Source organism: Vombatus ursinus, unplaced genomic scaffold, assembly GCF_900497805.2.
Source record: "Vombatus ursinus unplaced genomic scaffold, bare-nosed wombat genome assembly UNPS02009918.1, whole genome shotgun sequence".
Taxonomy (NCBI): Eukaryota; Metazoa; Chordata; class Mammalia; order Diprotodontia; family Vombatidae; genus Vombatus; species Vombatus ursinus.
The window spans coordinates 2962729-2981522 of record NW_020949696.1 but is presented as its reverse complement, the minus strand read 5'-3'; the positions used below and the strand labels follow the sequence as shown (position 1 = coordinate 2981522).

At 51.8% G+C, this 18794-nt stretch overlaps 1 protein-coding gene across 6 annotated transcripts in view; it reads left to right on the top strand.

Moving 5' to 3' along the window:
• TCF3 (transcription factor 3) overlaps positions 1 to 18794 on the top strand; it is a 103014-nt gene that overhangs the window by 70174 nt on the left and 14046 nt on the right. For 5 of the 6 annotated variants that reach the window (XM_027853230.1, XM_027853233.1, XM_027853229.1 and 2 more), the window contains 9 exons: positions 3950 to 3999; positions 8644 to 8746; positions 9163 to 9305; positions 9524 to 9650; positions 10652 to 10710; positions 12406 to 12484; positions 16390 to 16463; positions 17047 to 17229; positions 17745 to 17868. In XM_027853230.1, coding sequence (XP_027709031.1) covers positions 3950 to 3999; positions 8644 to 8746; positions 9163 to 9305; positions 9524 to 9650; positions 10652 to 10710; positions 12406 to 12484; positions 16390 to 16463; positions 17047 to 17229; positions 17745 to 17868 — 942 coding nt within the window. The remainder of the gene's footprint in view (positions 1 to 3949; positions 4000 to 8643; positions 8747 to 9162; positions 9306 to 9523; positions 9651 to 10651; positions 10711 to 12405; positions 12485 to 16389; positions 16464 to 17046; positions 17230 to 17744; positions 17869 to 18794) is intronic. The other variant, XM_027853231.1, reaches the window with a different exon arrangement.

Genomic DNA, 18794 nt, shown 5'->3' with positions numbered 1-18794 from the left:
GGGAAGATTCACACCCAATCAGAATCAACACCCAAAATAACAGAGCCCAGGAGTCACTCAAACAGGGGCTTCCTTACCCTAATCCCTCTTAGCAGCAACTTGGGGAGAAGGCCAGAGAGGGTTATCCCCCTTTAGCAAATGAGATTGTGGCCCAGACTGGGGAAACATTTTTGCTGAAGGTTCCACCCAACCAGTGAGTATGAGTCCTGCCTAGAATCGGAAACCCAAAATCTCAGCTGGAAATGAGCATTTATTCCCCTCCAGGGATACAAAGTTCCATAGTACATTGGATAGATCACTGTGCCGAGAGTCAGAAACCTGAGTTCCAGTCCAGCTTCAGACACTTCCTAGCTATGGGACCCTGGGCAAGTCACATAACCACTTTCAGCCTTAGTTTCCTCATCTCTAAAATGGGGGCAATAATGGCACCTGCCTGCAAAGGTTGTGGTGAGTATCAGTTAAGATAACAACTTTATAAAGCTCTTTTCAGACCTTCAAACACTGTATAAATAACCATCTCTGGCCTTCTCCCCAGGTTGCCATTAAAAGACGTAGGCTAGGGGGCAGCTTGGTGGTGCAGTGGATAGAGTACCAGCCCTGAAGTCCGGAGGACCTGAGTTCAAATCCAGCCTCAGACCAAACACTTGACACTTACTAGCTGTGTGACCCTGGGCAAGTCACTTAACCCCAATTGCCTTAAAAAAAAAAAAAAAAGACATGGGCTCACATCTAACTTTCCATGTCCTCCATTAAATCTCATTAAACCCTTCCCCTGTTTTGGCTAAGGAATGTGTCTTCAGAAGATTCTTGCTTATTATTTATTACTTGTTAATTATTACTGATTATTTACTTAATAGAAAATGAGCTTTTGTAACAGATTGAGGGCTGCCATGGGGGATCACCAGTTTGGGATTGACCCCCTGCTAGAAATAGCATATTGTAGGTGCCTAATTAGTGTTTGCTGAGCTACATTGTCCAAGGGATTCCTGCTCCCAGACAGGTTGGACAAGATGCCTCCTGAGGCCCCTTCTGACTGTAAGATCTTCTGCCGCTAACCTCTCAGGGCTAGATTCCTAATCTGTGAGATGAGGAATTTGGGCTAGGTGCCCGGTGAGGCTCCTTGGAAGACTTAGCCTGGCGATTCCCAAACCGAAGGCCTCCCCAGGACAGCCCAGGCCACTCAGGGACAGCTCTGATGGCTGGTCAGCTTCCCTTCCGTTGGACGGGAGAGTCCCATCGGCAACAGCTTCCCCTCATTCTTAGTTCTTTCTAAGTTCGAACACTGACAGATAGAAATCAGGTATGGGACTGAGCATCCCCAATTCCTTCAGCTGGTCCAGGTCTCCAGATTCCCAGCCCAGAGCTCTTCTCATCCCCATCACTGACAAGCACTCCCATCATTCATTCCCCAGAGAGAACCCCTTCTCAAAACTCCTGGCTTCCCCACCTTCCCCAAACATGACAGAGTAGATAATGTGCTGGGCCTGGAGTCGGGGAGACCTGAGTTCAAATCCTGCCCTAGTTGAATGACCCTGAGGTAAGGCATTTAACCACACTCAGTTTTTCAGTTTCCTCATCTGTAAAATGGGGGTAATAATAGCACCTACCTCCCAGAGTTGTGAGGATCCCTGAGTGAGATTATATATATATAAAGTGTTCTATTCCCCAACCTTCCAGCTCTATATGGGTATTAGCTCTAGTTCTTTTCCTAGTAACCACCCACCCAGCCTAGTCCAGGGGATGAGGAAAGCACCTGAAGCTGGGATAGGTGTGTCCCAGAGGCCCAGGGTTATCAGGTGCTGCTCAGGAGGCCTTGCTCCAATGGCAGGGCTGGTAACAGTCTTTTCTGATCCTTCCAGGGAAGCCACACCCCTCACCCTCAGAAATTACTTTACTTCCCCTGCTCCTGCAAATGAAGCTGAGTTTACATTCCTGTCTCCCAGAGAGACGCTCATCTAGCAGCAAAGGGATCAAGCTGTAGAATACTTCTCCCCCCTCTGTACCCCTAAATGTGCTTGGAGTCAGGGTTTGGGGATGCTTTAGAGCAGGGCCTGAGGAAACGGAGGTCCCAGGACAGGTTCCTTCTCTGGAGACTTTCTCTCCCCTCCTTCCCTGACCTCGTGCACTTCTGGCACAGGGGTGAGGTCTCATTGCTTCAGAACCTAGAGTAATAACAATAAAACTTCCATTTCCAAGGCACATAGGTTTACAAAGTGCTTTCCTCACATTAACTCTGGGAGACATAGTAGTAGTACTGGTGGTGGTGGTGGTGGGAGTAGGAGTAGGAGGAGTAGTAGTAATAGTAGTAGTAGTAGTAGCAGCAGTGGTGGCGGTGGTAATAGTAGTGGTGGGAGTAGTAGTAGTAGTAATGTGTCATCTAGTACTACTAATGATGATGATAATAACATTTATTTAGTGCTTTAAGGTTTGCAAAGTGCTTTAGAAATATTATCTTATCAGTTCCTGATGAGGAACTCTGAGAGGGAGGTGCTTTTATTACCTCCATTTTACAGATGAGAAAAATGAAGCAGGCAGAGGTTTAGTGACCTGCTTAGGGTCATACAGCTAGTAAGTGTCTAAGGCTAGATTGGAACTCAAATCTTTCTGACTCTAGGCCCAGAGCTCTATCTACTGCCACCTAGATGCCTTGAGTATGAGTATTACTGTCTCCATTTTATAAATGAGGAAACTGAGCCTTCTGGCTACGTGAGACTTACTCAAGGCCACACAGCTAGCCGCTGAAGGAGCCAGGCCCTGACTCTTAAGAGTTGTGACCTTTCTGTCAGGCTGCCTGCTTTCAGCCAGTGTGTGACCTCCCTAAGGATGGGAGCCCACACTTCCCCTCCCTCTCTCACAGCCCCGAATGTGGAGGTGGTCTACACTGCGGGTCAGTGAGAGAATGGCAGATTGGACCACCTTTGATGCCTTAGCTGGGCCCCAGGCTGGTTTTAACTGGAGCATCTGTGGTCGCTTTGCTTTGTGGTCCTGGTACTGGGCTGAGCTGAGCAGGCCCAGGATATGTGGGGCAGTGAGGCTTGCTCTGACCTCAGCCCTGTACCTGGGCCTCCATCCTAGGAGGCGTGTGGTCCAATGGAAAGTGCTGGTTTCAGAGTTACTGGACCAGAGTCTGAATCTCAGTTCATCTTGCTACCAGGAAGACCCAAGTTCAAATCCAGCCTCAGGCACTTAATACCAATGTGGTCCGGGGCAAGTCACTTCATCTCTGACTTTCTGTTTGCTCATCTGTAAAATAAGGGATACAGTCTGGATACCCTAGAAGGTTCCTCACCCCGTCAGGGATCAGGAGAGAGGGGCACCTTTGTTTTGTGCCACAGACTTCCACCTCTGCATGCCCAGCTGGGCATTATGGCTGAGAAAGGAGGAGGCGCCTTGGACCGTGCTTCTGGGGAGCTCCCAGTCTGGCTGTAGAGATAGGAACGATGATGACGAGGGTGACACTCCCTCTTCTGTAGGACTCGAAGCTGTTTAGAAAGCCCTTTCTTCCCCCACAGTGAGGTTGGTAGTGCAAATACCCTGGTCCCCATTTCACATATGACTAAGCTAAGGTCACTTGATCATTTTACACAGCTAGTGAGGGTGAAACTAAGTGGTCTGTAAGCCTTGAAATAATTAGGCGCTGAAAGGTTATCTATCAACCAAGTCCCAAACATATGGTACCATCCTGAGTGTTGTCTGAGGCCGAACGATGGTATGACCCGGTGGCTTCCTGCAAGGAGGGGCATCTTGAGTGGGCATTGAAGGACAGAGGGAAGCTCGGCTGGTGGGGCAGGAGGGGAAGGATGTTCCAGACTGTGGTTGGTAGGCATTGGCAGAGGAGTTTGAAATCCTATTTGTTTTGCATGTGCAAAGGTTAACATTTCCTGTGGTTTCACGGTTTTTTGTTTGTTTTCCCCTTCCCCTTCCCCTGCCTCTGCCTCTGCCTGGCTAGATGGGCAACCTAAGAAGGTCCGGAAGGTGCCACCAGGACTCCCCTCCTCGGTGAGTAAGCCGGTCGGGTGAATGTGGGGAGATCAGAGGACGTGGATGTCTGTTACATAGGAGGTCCGTATGGGGGGGAGGGATCCTGCCACCATGCTCCCACCCCAGGAGATGCCCAACTCAAGACTGTGGTGCCCAGGTCTCAGGGTCCTACAAAGTTAAAACTGAGTAGTTAAATGTGGACCTAGAGTGTTACCATAAGTAACACTTCTGTCTGAGAACCCCAGAGAGACATAGTACTCACAGAATCATAATGTCATAGGATATCCTAGCAGAACATCTGGGGAAGGACCCTAGAACTCAGGATGCCAGAGCCCTTAGAATACATAACATGAACTATTAGAGCTAAGACCTTAGAAATCACTCACTGTGTTTTACAGATGAGAGAACTGAGGCCCAGAGAGGAGGGATAACTCTATAGTAGTTTAGTCGTTATTATTGAGACTCCCTGCCATGTCACATCTGGCCATAATAAAGCCTCTCCTTGCCTTCCTCAAGGAGAGTTGACCCTCTGACCTCTGGTCAGTGTCCTGCCTAAAAGGTCAGCTGGCTCTGGAGCCTAGGAGCCTTCCCTGGCTCTGTGGGGGCCTCCCTCCTGGAGGGGATCCCTGGGGTATCCCACAGCCGTGTACATGGGAGCCCCACTAACGAAGGAGCAAAGACGAGGACTAGTAAATGATCTCACCATGATGTGCCCATCACCATTCTCCATGGCAGAATTGCTTTAAGAGAGGGTGGTTCCAATAGCTTGTGTGACCTTCTTTAAGGTGGTTGTTATGAAAGACCACTTTCTCTTGAGGTCCCTCCACCATGTTTGCTAGCTTGCGTAGATATGCCTACTGGAGTGTACTATACAAGCATGAGGATGTGAATGTGGACCCTCGGCATGAGTCACAGCTTCAACTCGGGGCTCTAAACATCCTACTGCTGTCTCCCACACCCCTCCCTTCTCTTCGTCCCTCCGGCCCCTCCCCTGCCACCCACCAGAGCCTGGCAGTCCGAAGCCAGGGCCAAGGGCTCCCACCCTGGAAACACCAAAGCTATGCTCTAGAGTCTTGGTTGCCTGATTTGCCGTCCAGGTAGTTGATTGTGTCAGGACCGGTGGGAACCTCTGTCCTCTTCCTGAGGACTGTGATGTGATGGAAAGATGACTGGGCCAAATGCTGACTCTCCCCCATCTCTAAATGACCGTGTGACCAGAAGCAAGCCCCGCCCATCTGTCAAACAAGGGGTGATTTCCCAGGTTCCCTCCAGCTCGGACAGTTCATGAGCCCCGTTCTTAGGACGGGGTTGCCATAGTCTCACCATGTTCCCGCTCCAATGTTTGGTCTCTTCCCCAACCCCCAACTACCATTTTATAGATAAGGAAATTGAGTCTCAGAGATTAAAGGGACTTGCCGAAGTGACAGAGCAAGTCATGGTACGGCCAGGTATGAAAGCCGGGTTCTCTGTCTCTAATCAGTGCCTCTCACTGCCTCTCCAGAGAACTGAAGAGGATCTGAGACTGTCTTCTCTGGGAGTGTCTCCCACCATCCAGTCTAACGTCAGTTTCGGTCTCAGGGGTGGGGGGGAAGGGGTTGAGTCCCAGACAAAGGAGCAGGTCTTATCCCGTGGCTTGCTGAAGGGCCAGTTTGTTATTTGGGGGACGAGGGGGCTATGGGTTGCCTGAAGGGTTTGGGGAGCGGGCTAAGGCACAGAACAGAAGGATTGGGAGGGGTGGGAGGGGAGAGTGGCCAGGGCCTGCAACCTGACTCCTTTACCCAAATTGATACCCCTTTCCCCCACCCCCACCCCAGAGTAGTTATTGGACTTTGGAGGGGGGGGAGGAAGCATTGATGGTGGAAGAGAGGGGCTCTCCCTTGCCTCCCCCACATCTGCAGAACAAGGAGCTTCCCAGTAGCACCACCACACACATGCACACACACACACACACACACACACACACACACATACACACATACACACATGCTTGCTCCCCTTCTCCCCCCCTCCCCAATCCCCCATCACCCCTCCCTTGCAGCACAGCTGCATGGAGCCTTGGCGGGGGGCCAGGGCCCGACAGATGGCACGGAGCTCTTAGACAGGCTCGGCTCTCCCAGCTCCCGCTATTTAATCAAATTATAGAAAAAGTCAATTTGCTGAATTCTTTCTCATTGTAGCCCTTCTCATTCCCTTCGTTTCTGGGCTCCCCGGCGCCACATATTTCGCCACTGCTGCCCCCCCCACCTCTGCCAGAGGAAAAGAAGCTTCATTTCCCCATACCCACCCAAACTGGCCCAGGCCTACACACTACCCACCTGAGGTCTCTTAAATTCCAGGTTTTGTGTTCTCCTCTTGCCAGCCACCTTGAAGAATCAGCTAATTTTAAACCCATATAGGCCCTTAGAACACAGAATGCCAGAGGTAGAAGGGCCCTTAGAACACAGAATGTCAGAGGTGGAAGGGCCCTTGGAACACAGAATGTCAGAACTGGGAGGGCCCTTAGAACAGAGAAAGTCATGCCTGAGAGAGACTTTAGAACGCTGAATGGCAGAACTGGAAGGAACTGTCGCAGTCACCTAGTCCAATCTCATTTTACCGAGGGATAAATTGAACCCCCAGAGATGCATTTGGGACCACCCCCACGGCATATGTCTAATCCGGAGCCAGACTCCAACCCAGGTTTCCTGACTGCCAGCCCCACTCTTGGTCCATCGCACCTCGGATAAGAATGGTGGCATGGGCTGGGATGGCCTGGTTCCAGTTTGTGAAGGGAGAATGGAAAGGTCTCGATTTCCTCATGTCTCAAGTGGAGGTGGTACTTCACAATAGACCTAACAGGTTTGTGAGGAAAGGACTTTTTAGAGAAAAATGGACATTACCATCATGATTCAGTGGGTCAAGAGCAGGAGAAGGGATCCCACACCTCATCCATGGGGTTGGATTTCAGAAATTCTACAGGCATAGACCCAGCTGGCCGAGGCCATCTTGACCCCATTGCCTCCCCTGGCCCTAGCCCAGCCTAGCTTCCTCTCTGCATCTGGCTGAGCCCAGGGGGAGTCCCAGGTCCAGTGGGTTGGCCAATTCACTTTCACAGCCTTAATCAAAGGAGGAAGGAAAGAGAAACTTTGTGAATGGTTGGGCTGGGGTGTAGGGGGAGGGGTTGCTAGGTTGCTAGTCCCCAGGTCCTAGACTGATCCAGAGCATTCTTGAGGAAGGTGTCCTCAAAAAGAGAGAGAGAAAATCCCATTCGCTTTCCCATCCCAACCCCCACCCTTTCCAAACAGAGACCAAACAAAAAAAAACAAAAACAAAAAAAAACGCCACTATTAGCTTGCCCTTGCTGGGGCCTCTAAAACCTAAGTTACCATCTGCTGAAAATGTAACTGAATCTCAGTGTAAGGGATCTGGGCCACCCCAGCCCCCCGCCCACAGCAGAAGGAGGCCCATGCAGGGGGATTCACTCCCATTCTCCCAGACTGGAGGGGCCTGAAGATGGGGGAGGGGCATCGAGGGAAGCAAGAATCCTTGACCCACCCAGGGCCTGCCTCTATTCCCCACCTAGGCACTTCAAGGCTCGGGGCAGGAAGAGGGGGAGCAGAGGCACCAGGGGGCCTGCCTAGCCAGATTTTATGGGGGGGGGGGCTTTATTCTAAACTCTTCTCTATCGCATGTCCCCTCTGGCTCAGTCAGCCCTAGGGAGGGAAGGCTGACCACAAAGGGAGCTGGTCAGAGAAGAGCCCTCTTGGGGCTTCAGGCCAAGTAGCCCCGTCCTTGAAGGGAGCCTTAGAGAATAATAGTTCCTGCTATTTATACTGGCATTTTAACACTCCCGAAGTGCTTTATCACCATTAAACCTTCACGAGAAGTGCTTCAGGTGCTATTGGCCCCATTTTACAGCTGAGAAACTGTAGACCAGGGAGTGGGGTGGAAAGCCATGCCTGGAACACAGGATGTCAGAGCTGGGAGGGCCCTTAGATCAGAAAATGTCACATTTAGAAACTGAAATTTCAAGTGGAAAAGTGACTCCCAGTCATCCAGCGAGTTGTGCCAGTACCAGGACAGGAACTCGGGTTCCAGACTCTAATCTCAGCATGTTTCTGCCACTATGTGCTTTCTTTTTTTGATATCTGTTCTTTCATTTTTCTCTTTCCTTCTTTTCTATCTTTCTTCCTTTTCCCTTCCCTCCTGTATGTGTTTCCTAAGGAGGTAGGGCCCTGTATCACCCTTCTCCCCAGTAGTTTCCCCAGACTCCTGTGGAACTTGTGGAAAAATGGAAAATCCTCCAGCTTGGGCCAAGGGGTACCAGGGGTGGGGGAAAGCAGTGCAGTAACCCTGTCTGTTGGGCCCAGAGACAGGGTTGGGAGTGGCATTTATTTGGGGCTTTGAGGTTTGCAGAGAATAATAAATTGGCTTGTTTGAGCCTCCTAACAGCCCTGTGAGGTGTAGGTGTTATTGTTATCCTCATTTTTCAGAAGAAGAAACTGAGGCTGAGAAAGAGAAATGACTTGCCTGATGTCATAGTAAGTGTCTGAGGCATGATTCCAACTTGGCCCTTCCAGTCCCCAGGTCCAGCCCTCTGCCCACTGCACCTGCCGCCTGCCTCCTGAGTAGAAGGAAGGACATTGGGTAGTTTTCCTTCTGACTGAATCTCTTCTTTGGCAGGTGTATCCCTCCAACTCAGGGGATGAGTACAGCCGAGACACCACGGGATATAATTCCTCCAAACCTGCCAGTACGGTGTACCCTGCAGCCTTCTACATGCCGGGTATGGTTCACGGGGTGGAGAGAGGAAGATGCCCTGGTTTCCTAACTCCACCGACCATGTATAGGGTCAGGCTTAGGCGCTCAGCCTCCATCATGTGGGCTGAGATGCCTGGCAGACATCTACGCTGTCCTGCCTAGAAGATCAGGGCTTGCATTTTGGGGGTGCCCGTGGGAGTCAGACTTTCTTCTGGGACTGGGCAGCACTCAGTCCAGGGTCCAGTTCAAGTTCCATCAGGGATCAGGGCTCAGTCTAATGCCAAGATCTATAGACTGCTGAGATGGTGTGTGAATTGGAAAGGGCTCCATGTAAAAAGTTTTGGAAAAGTGGGTAGATCAAAACATCTGGGACCACTTTTGTATTCTTGTAGCACGATTCTATGCACTGCTTCATTGACTTTGCCCCTGTGCTCCCCGCAGATGGACTCCACAACTCAGCGGACCTGTGGAGCCCATCAGGTACCATGAACCAGTCCAGCTATGCCCCCCCGATGCTGGGCAGTACCCCTTCTCCTCTCCCTCAGAGCGGCGGCTTCAGTAACTTACACCAGCATGAACGAATGGTAAGAGGACACCCCTTGGAAAACTCTTCCCGCCCTGGGTCCCTGCCTGAAGTGAGGCCATGCGTTGGAGGGCAGGCAGATGTAGCCCCTGCCTTAAAGAAAACAGCTTCCCATCCCCTAGGGAGCCCCTCAGCAGATTAGAGAGCTTGGACCCTATCTGGCTTCAGCCTTCTGACCCTTTTCTTCTTCTCCCTCCGCTCCTGCGGGGTCTTCCTAAGAACTACCAGATGCATTCAGGGGAAGTCAATGGTGGAATCCCATCAGTGTCCGGATTCTCCTCCACCACCACTCCCTACGGTGTCTCAAGCCACACACCTCCAATCAGCGGGACCGACAGCATCATGGGTAGGTACCACTTTGTTCTTCCCACTGGATTTTCCTTCCCCTTCAGGGCTCTCCCAGCTGGTTCACTCTTACGTTCCCCAGCCTCAGTGGATCCAGGATGGATCAGATGTTTTAAATGTCTGATGCCAGGAGTGGGAGCCAGGGGCATCAATCAGGATCTAGGTGCTAGTCCCAGTTGTGCCTTTGGCTGGCTCGCTGTGTGACCCTGACCCTGTTAAGCTAAGTCGCAGAGTAGAGTATGGCACACTTGGGCTGGGTGTGAAGGGACCCGAGTTCTTCTTCCCTCTTGGTCACAGATGTCTGATAGTGGACACGTCCTGTGATTTCATCTCTCTGAGGTGTCCTAAGAGCCCTCCCAGCCCTGACATCCTGTGTTCTAAGGACCTTCCCAGCTCTGACATTCTGGGTTCTGAGGGCCCTCCCAGCTCTGATATCCTGTTCTGAGGGCCCTCCCAGCTCTCACATTCTGTGTTCTAAGGACCTTCCCAGCTTTGACATTCTGGGTTCTAAGGGCCCTCCCAGCTCTGATATCCTGTTCTGAGGGCCCTCCCAGCTCTCACATCCTATGTTCTAAGGACCTTCCCAACTCTGACATTCTGGGTTCTGAGGGCCCTCCCAGTTCTCACATCCTGTGTTCTAAGGACCTTCCCAGCTCTGACATTCTGGGTTCTAAGGGCCCTCCCAGCTCTGATATCCTGTTCTGAGGGCCCTTCCAGCTCTCACATCCTATGTTCTAAGGACCTTCCCAGCTCTGACATTCTGGGTTCTGAGGGCCCTCCCAGCTCTCACATCCTGTGTTCTAAGGACCTTCCCAACTCTGACATTCTGGGTTCTGAGGACCCTCCCAGCTCTCACATCCTGTTCTGAGGGGCCTCCCATATTCCATGTTCCGAGGTACCCTCTGACGCTTGAGGTTCTATGTCTGGTAGCAGGAGGCTGTCCTCTTGTGGAGTGGGAGCAGGTGGGGTGACTTGTGCTTTCCTTTTCTCTTTCCATCACAGGTAATAGAGGGACTACAGCTGGTAGCTCTGGAGACGCACTTGGGAAGGCACTGGCTTCGGTGAGAGCTGCTTCTGCCAGTTTTTCTCTCCCCTGGGATAGCGATGGGCAGGACTGGGGAATTCTAGAGGCAGATTTGTGTGAGCCCAGGAAGAGCGCTTCAGGCTCCAGGCTTCCCTTCGCCTCCTGGAAGGGCGCCATGGTTCCCTTCCCTTTGGGTCGGGAGGGTTGAGTGCTCCCCAGCCCTGTGGGAGTCCCAGGAGGGAGCCGGCATGCATATGGTGGGAGAAGGAGGGATGCTGAAGGGGGGTCAGAGGTATCCAGGCTCCTCACATGTATCCTCCTACCTCCCGGCCGGTGTTCCACACCCCAGTTCCCAGAGTCTACTGACCAAGAGAGGAGACAGCGGCGGAAGCTCGCCCTCCTGCTCCCCCCGACCGAGCTTGGGAGCCCGTATTCCCAGCAGCTCACTCAGGCTGCACTTGAGCTCTGCCACTTTGTAGGTAGTCCCATTTCCTTCTCCCTCCTGTCATGGCTTCCCCCCCATGGCCTCACCACAGTCGCCCCAACGTGGCTGAAACTGAGAGCACCGGGTGTATATGCCAGGAAGCGAAAGGCATGGTGGGAACAGTGGCACCGGGGGGCCTCACGTTCGACCACTCTACCCAAACCTCCCTTCACCATTGTCCTCTCCTTTGGGTCACCCCCTCCCACTGCCTGCCCAGACCTCATCTGCACCCTGGCCTAAGGACCTCCTCCAGATGTGCAGAGTATGGGGGTGGGGGCAGAACTCAGGTGAGATGTGAGATGCCATTGGGGCTGCTCATAGAATGATGGCTCTAGAGGCATTCTACAGGTGGAGAAACTGAGGCCCAGGGAAGTTATCACTTCCCCAAGGTCACCTAGCTAGTTAGGAGCTACACCTAGATTCTCTGATTCAGAACCAGTGTGCCTTCTCTCTCTGGAGCTAATTTCCCTAGCCCATGTCCAGGATGCTCACATCTTCCAGGCCACACTGCCCCAGTCCACCAGGATAACCAGGCTCCTCGGGGCCCCTGCTCATTCCCTCTGCCATGACTTCATTAGCTGTCAAACTGGCGGCAGACAGGGCAAGAATTTAACCCTCCACGACAGTAGTTCTGAAGTCATTCCAGAAGCCAGTAAATGCTCCCATTCCTTTATCTCTATGCTTTCCAAAGCAGCCCTTGAAGGGACTTTTGTATCAAGTAGAGGCTACGTTCTAACTATTAGGAGACTCATGGTCCCACAGCTAGTGAACGTCAGGAATCTAGTTTGAACCCAGGTAAACGAGTCCTCTGTCACACTGGGAAAACCAGAGTTCAAACCCAAGTCCCTCTGCCTCCAGATGCTCCTGCTCTTTCTATCAGTAACTACAAAAAAGAAATCTATAACAATGGTAATACTTCTTTATTTTATTTTATTTTTTTGGAGGTAGTCAGGGTTAAGTGACTTGCCCAGGGTCACAGAGCTAGTAAGTATCTGCACTGGATTTGAACTCGGGTCCTTCTCACTCCAGGGCTGGCGCTGTATCCACTGCACCACTTAGCTGCCCCAGTAATGGTGATATTTCAAAGGCCATCTCTACTGCTTTAGCCCAGCCATCACTGAGAAGCTGCCTGGTTTCTTTTGTTTTGTAATCCAACATTGGAAGCCCCCAGCTGACATAGAGATGTCTCACCAGTTCAGGGGTACCACCTGAATGACTTGTCTCTTTCTCTCTCTCTCTCCTCTCTAGATCTATTCCCCAGACCACTCAAGCAATAACTTTCCCTCTAACCCCTCAACCCCGGTGGGCTCCCCTCAGGGACTTGCAGGTATGTGATTAAGAGGAATGGGGGGAGGGGCAGGAGAGACTGGGACACAACAGAATCTGCCTTTCTTGGTCACCCCATTCCTATATCTGGCCTACCGGATAGGTTTTTGTTTTTCAGTCATATCTATTTCATATCATATCATTTCAGTCATGTTTGTGACCCCTCTTGGGGTTTTCTTGGCAAAGTTACTGGAGTGGTTTGCCATTTCCTTCTCCAACTTATGGGGAAACTGAGGCAAACAGGTTTAAGTGACTTGCCCAGGGTCACACAGCTGTCTGAGGCCAGATCTGACTCCAGGCCTGGCACTCGCTCTATCCACTGCACTGCCTAGCTGCCCACTGGAGAAGGTGGTTATATGGGAAATTCACCTGTTAAATTCCAAGCCCATTTTCAAGGCGCCTCTAACATACTGAGGTCCTGTTCTCACCTGCCATTGCCCGGATGATAGCGTCTGCACTTGGGTTCAGACTCAGGTCTTCTGACTATTTCCACTACACCAATCCACCTCTCTTTGCATCCACAGTGTCTCACATAGGTACATAGGAGGTGCTTAATAAATGCTGTGGAGTTGGCCGTGGCACAGCAGTCACCTCCCTTCCTCCAACCCCAAGCACCAGGCAGGCAAGCATGGAAGGATGAGCTGTGAATGTCCCCAGCCACAGCCATAGCCAGCACCTCTGGTCACCTCCCCAAACCCTGGTGCTAGACTTCAGAGCTGAGGTGATGTCTCAGCCAAGGGAGAAGACCCCACTGCAAAGCCAGGATAGCTGAGGGGGAGGGGACGGAGGTGGGGAGGGTGGTGTTGAAGTCCACTGTGCTGCCCGACAAACAGGGTACAGGTCAGCTTCTAGGGTTTTGCCCTAGGAAGGCTCCTTGGGTCTCAGGCGTGGCAGGGCTCTTTCAGAAACATCCTGGGATGATGGCTTTGTGCCCCGCCCATCCCACCTTTGTAGGGTGCATAGTTCCCCCAGTCCAGGAGAGTCCCCGTGTTCAGCATACCTCAATAAGACTAGGTATGTAGGTTTTCTTAGCAGCCACAGCACTACCAGCCAACCAACCCAGAACCAGCTGAGGGCTGTTGGTGAGGGCCTGTGGGATGGGCTATTTCATGCACACAGGCCAGGCTGGCCTTGTTGGTGAGAGCTCACCATAGCTAGTCAGCTGTCTTCCTGCTCTTCCTCCACCATGCTCACTCATTCTTCTTATTTCTTACTTTGGAAACAAGTCAAAATAACATTGCTGTTACCCCTGGCCCTCGCCGTCCCCCTGACTCCTCACACCAAAGTTACTACTCATTCATCTGGATGAAGCATCTCCGTTCAGAGATTAAGCTTCCTGTGGTCAGGGCCTGTCCACCTTTATTTGTGTCCCCGGTGCTTAACACAAAGTCTGGTATATAGGAGGGGTTTCATAAGTGCTTGAATAATTCATTTGTCCCCTCCCCTACACACATCCCTGTCTGTGCTCACAGCCATGCTCTCTGACTCACGTATACGTGGGCTCCCACCCTCAGCACTGAAGCAGGTGCCGCTCCCCACATACACCCAAACCTGCCTCCCCTGCCGCAGACACACATCCCTGGAATATCACTGACCCTTGGGGGACGAGACAAGGAAAGGAGCGTTCAGGTCAGGAAAGTGAATCCAACACGTGACGTGTCCAGGTGAACACATCAAGTAAATGGCAGAACAGGGATTCGATTGTGCCTCAATTTCAGGCCTAGAGTCTTTCTGCTTTACATCACCACTCATCCTGGTCCCCATGCATGTGCCTACTATACTGTAACATATATGTACTCTGTATATAGTCATTTCCTGCCATGCCAGCTGCACAGATGGACACGTACGCTCATAAATGGTCATGTTGCTAGCTTTCAACAATGGACCCCTTTCCTTCTCCCCTCTTCCTCCCCCCTCCATCCCCCTCCTTCAGCCCTCTCGCTCTCTTTCCTCCTGCCCCCTCTCCTCTTTTCCTGAATTATTTTTCTCTCCCCCTCCATCCCTCTCCTTCCTTCTCTCTCCCTCCTTTCCCCTTTTGTCTTTTCTCTCCCTCCCCGACCATCTTCCTCTTCCCTGTCCCTCTTCCTTCCCTCTCCATCCCCTACTGTCTCCCTCTCTTTCCTCCCTGCCCCCTCTCTTTTCCTGAATTATTTTTCTCTCCCCCCTCCATCCCTCTCCTTCCTTCTCTCTCCCCCTTTTCCTCTTCCTCCCCACTCCCTTCTCTTCTGTCCCTCCTCATCCCTTTTCCTCTTCCCTGTCCCTCTATTCTCTCCCTTCCCTTTCCCTGTTTCCCTTCCTACGTCCCTCTTCCCCCTCCCCCTCCCCACACACATACAGATATCTTTATAGAAGGCGCTTGTAGGTATATACTCAGTCCCCTGGTTTGTTCACATCACCCTCCCCCTTCAGGATCAGCTGGAGGGAGAGGGAAGTGAAATCTCTGGGTTTCTGGAAGGGCTGGCAGTTAGGTTAAAAATACTTCTGGGCCCCCAGTAGGTGGGGTCGCCACCAGCCTTCGGTGCCTTCAGGGCCACCTCCCGCTCTCACTATAAGCCTTAGTGACTCTCACTTCGCTAAATAGGCCCAGAAGCTCTCTCCCCTGTAGCCCCAAGAACCACTGGAAGGGATAAGGAAGACTGTTGAATATCCAGGCAAATTGTCCCTGCAGGCTAAACTGCTGACCAATGGGGGTTGATGGGGTCGGGGTGCCCACTCTCGTCCTGGGGCCACCACTTTCCTGAGTCTCCTTAGAGTAAGCTAGCAGGGGAATTGATTTCTCTGACCCTCAAGGAGCCAGGCTCTGCTCCCAAACTGCCCTCCTCTCCCACACCCCCCCCCCCCCCCCCCCCCCGGGAAAATGGCTCTGGTTGGGGACTGAAGCGAGATGAGGTTTAGTCCACAGAAGGCACAGTGAAGTTTCACTCCCGGTGTCTTGAGTTTCAGCATTGAATCATAGAATTTGGAGCAAGACCAACTCCCTCTATTCTATAAGTGGGTAAACTGAGTCCCAGAGAGGTTTAAGTGCTTTGCCAAAGAGTCACATAGTAAGGAGCAAAGTCAGACTCATCCCAGATTGTCTGACTCCAGATTTCCTATGCTCTATTGGCTTTGGCACCTCATTCTCCTCTCTGTCCCCTTCAGATTTTTCCTGTTGTCCATTCTAATCTTATTAGTGGAGGTGTTGTTTTTGGTGTTTGACTCTTGCCCAGGTGAACTGGGGGAGACCTAGATGGGGAAGATTTTAGGAGAGAGATACGAGGGTGGGTCCCCCAATGCCCCAAAGGCCTTCCCACATGCTATTAGCGCTAAGCGGGCTACACTGAATTTTTTTGTCAACACTGAATTTTGTTGGGTGGGTAGATGGTGCCCCCCTGTGGTATGAGTCAGCACTGCAGGCGTCTCAAGGTCATAATGATAAATGATCAGAAATTCTATACTCCCATCAGGTTTTACAACACCAGGCACTTTCCTCAAAACTGTTCTGGGGCTAGGTAGTGCAACTGCTGATATCCCTATCTTACAGAGGAGAAAACTGAGGCCTGGTGAGGGGGGGAGTGTTTTGCTGCATTGTTACCCAGTTAGTAAGTGTTGGAGCTGGGCTTTGAACCCAGAACTCTCAGGTCCTTCCTGTTGTAAAATGCTGGGCCTCTGGATCATAGATTGTCAGCCTTTAGAACATTGTTGGTCAAAGCCAGAAGGAAACTTGGGATGAATAGACAAAAAAATAACCATAAAAGCATTTTATTAAGAACTTATAGTGTGCCAAGAACTGTAAAACTCATCTAATCGAACCCTCTTATTATACAGATGAGCAAACTGAGGCCCAGAGACTGGAAGTGACTTGTCCAGGGTCTCACAGCTTAGTGGCAATAGAGTCTGGATTTGAACCCAAGTCTTGTGTTTCAGGCACATCCCAGTGGCCCCGACCAGGAGCAACCGGTGCCTTATCTCCCAGCTACGAAGGAACTCTTCACAATTTAGTGAGTGTCCCTGCTTCTTCCTCCTCTCCCACCCCTTGAGCAAACATGTCTGCCCACCTGACAGGAGAGATCCATGGAGGATTCAGAGGGGCTGTCCTAGGCTCCCTCTCCTCTCCTCCAAATAGGCTTGACTTTAGTGTCCACAGAAAGAGACCCTGTGACCCAAAGACCCTCCCCCATACCCATGCCTCTGTGTATAGAGGTACCTGGGTAGGTGGGGGTGCATGCACTAGTACCGACATTAATAGGCGGGGGGTAGGGGAGTGTGAGACAGATAGAGGGACCACCTCTTGAATACCAGGACCTTAGAACGGCCTTTCTCCTTCATTCTCTTGGCTTCTTAGAGGCAAAAGCAGGTCCCCATTCCACAGCCTGGGGAAATGACACCCCCTAGAAGGTTGTAGGGTTCCCTTTCCCAGAGCCACAAAGCATGAGCTGGAAGGGGAAATAAGCCACACTGGATAGTCAGCCCAACACCCTGTCTGGCTTTGGCAGGACAGCAGGGGATGAGGAGGAGGCAGGGAAAACCCTAATTCCACCTCCTCTTTCCTTCCTCATCTCACCACCTGTTCACCCCCAACAGCAAAACAAGATGGAAGATCACTTAGACGAAGCTATCCACGTGCTGAGGAGTCATGCCGTGGGGCAGACGGGAGACATGCATGGCATTCTTGGGGGCACGCCAGGGCACAGTGGTTCTGTGGGCGCCCTCAGCCAGGCCTTCTCCACCTCCGTCATGCCCCTGGTGGGGCGGCACTCAAGCTTGGTGAGCAGGGGCCAAATGAGGCTGGGCGGGTGCCCACCCCAGAGCTGGCTGGGGATGTGCCCTGAATCTGGGCTCTCAGGGAGATTACATCTAGGGCTTTCATCTCACTCCCCCCCTTAGAAAGGAACACACAATAAAGGTCTGACTTGCCCCCCATTTGATAGAAGAAGCAATGGTGAGAGGCCTTATCAGAGAAGGGATGAAGCGCAGTGCCTGTTGGGATTCGAACTCCAACCTTCTCATCTAATCCCCTGTACCCTGCTGTGGCTTTTAACCCTCCTCCCAGATTAGGAAAAGTGGAAGACAAAGAAGCAGGCCAAGGCCTTCCCCCCTGCAGTGGGCTTTAGCCCAGAGCATCAGTGTCCTGAACCCTTGTCCCCTGCTCCTTTTGGAGTTGGTTGGGGAGAGGTTTTGCCTGGTCCTCAAACTCTAGCCAAAGTATTTGGTCATAAGGTAGGGGGGGGAAGGTGCAGGGGGACCACATCCTTGGGCCCATTCCTCTGATTGTCGTGTAGGTAGGGGGCAGTCACACTGAGGATGGCCTCCCCAGCAACTCCAGTCTCCTTCACAACCACGTGTCACTCCCCTCGCAGCCCGGCTCACTCCCTGACCTCACTCGGCAGCAGGATGCCTATAGCGGTAAGGCCATGGGTGCTAGAAAGGGGAGTGGAAGGGTAGGGGAGGAACAGTCCTTGAGAGGCAAAAGGCCTTCTGTCTCTCAAGCCAGCAAGTTAGCTGGAGATGCTCGCACCACCGGGTGAAATGGTCCCTGCCTTCAAGGAGCTTCCACTCAAATTGGGGGGAGGGGGGAAGCAGAACATGGACATATAGGACAGTATATGGATATGTACTTACATGAACTGGAGGGAGTTTGGGAGGAGGGGAGGGAATGAATAGGGAGGAGGCAGGGGTGGGAGGGTCAGGAAGGCGTTCATGCAGAAGGTGGATGGACCTTGAACTGATTCTTAAAGAAAACCGGGAATTCCAAGAGATGGAAGTGAGGAAGGGGGCATTCTGGGCATTGAGGACAGCCAGCAGGAAGATAAAGAGATGGGGAATGGAGTTACAGAAGAGGCGCTGTAGACTGAGGAAAGACCTGTCAGATCTGGTGATTCAGAAGTCATTGGGCAGCTCTGGAGAGAGTGACTTTAGTCTGATGGTGAAGTCAGAAGCCAGTTTCAAAGGGTTTGAAAGAGAGAGCAGAGGAAGCGGAGGCATTTTGAACATAGCTGTTTGATGGAATTTGGCTGAGAAAAGGAGGATGATCGCTTCGGGGGTGGTGAGGGTTTTCTCTGTAAAGTGTGAGTGGCAGAGGACATTGAGAGCAGCCACTGTGAAGTTTGGGACACTGGCTTCCTGGCTGTCTCCCGTGCCTGGAATGCGCTCCCTCCTCATCTCCACCTCCCGGCCTCCCTGGCTTCCTTCAAGTCCCAAGCCCACATCATACTTCTGCCTTCCCTCTGTTAATTATCTCCCGTGTCGAGCTTGCTTGGTATATATTCCTTCATCAGTTGTCTTCCCTGTTAGATTATAAGCTCCTTGAGGACAGGGACTGCCTAGTGCTT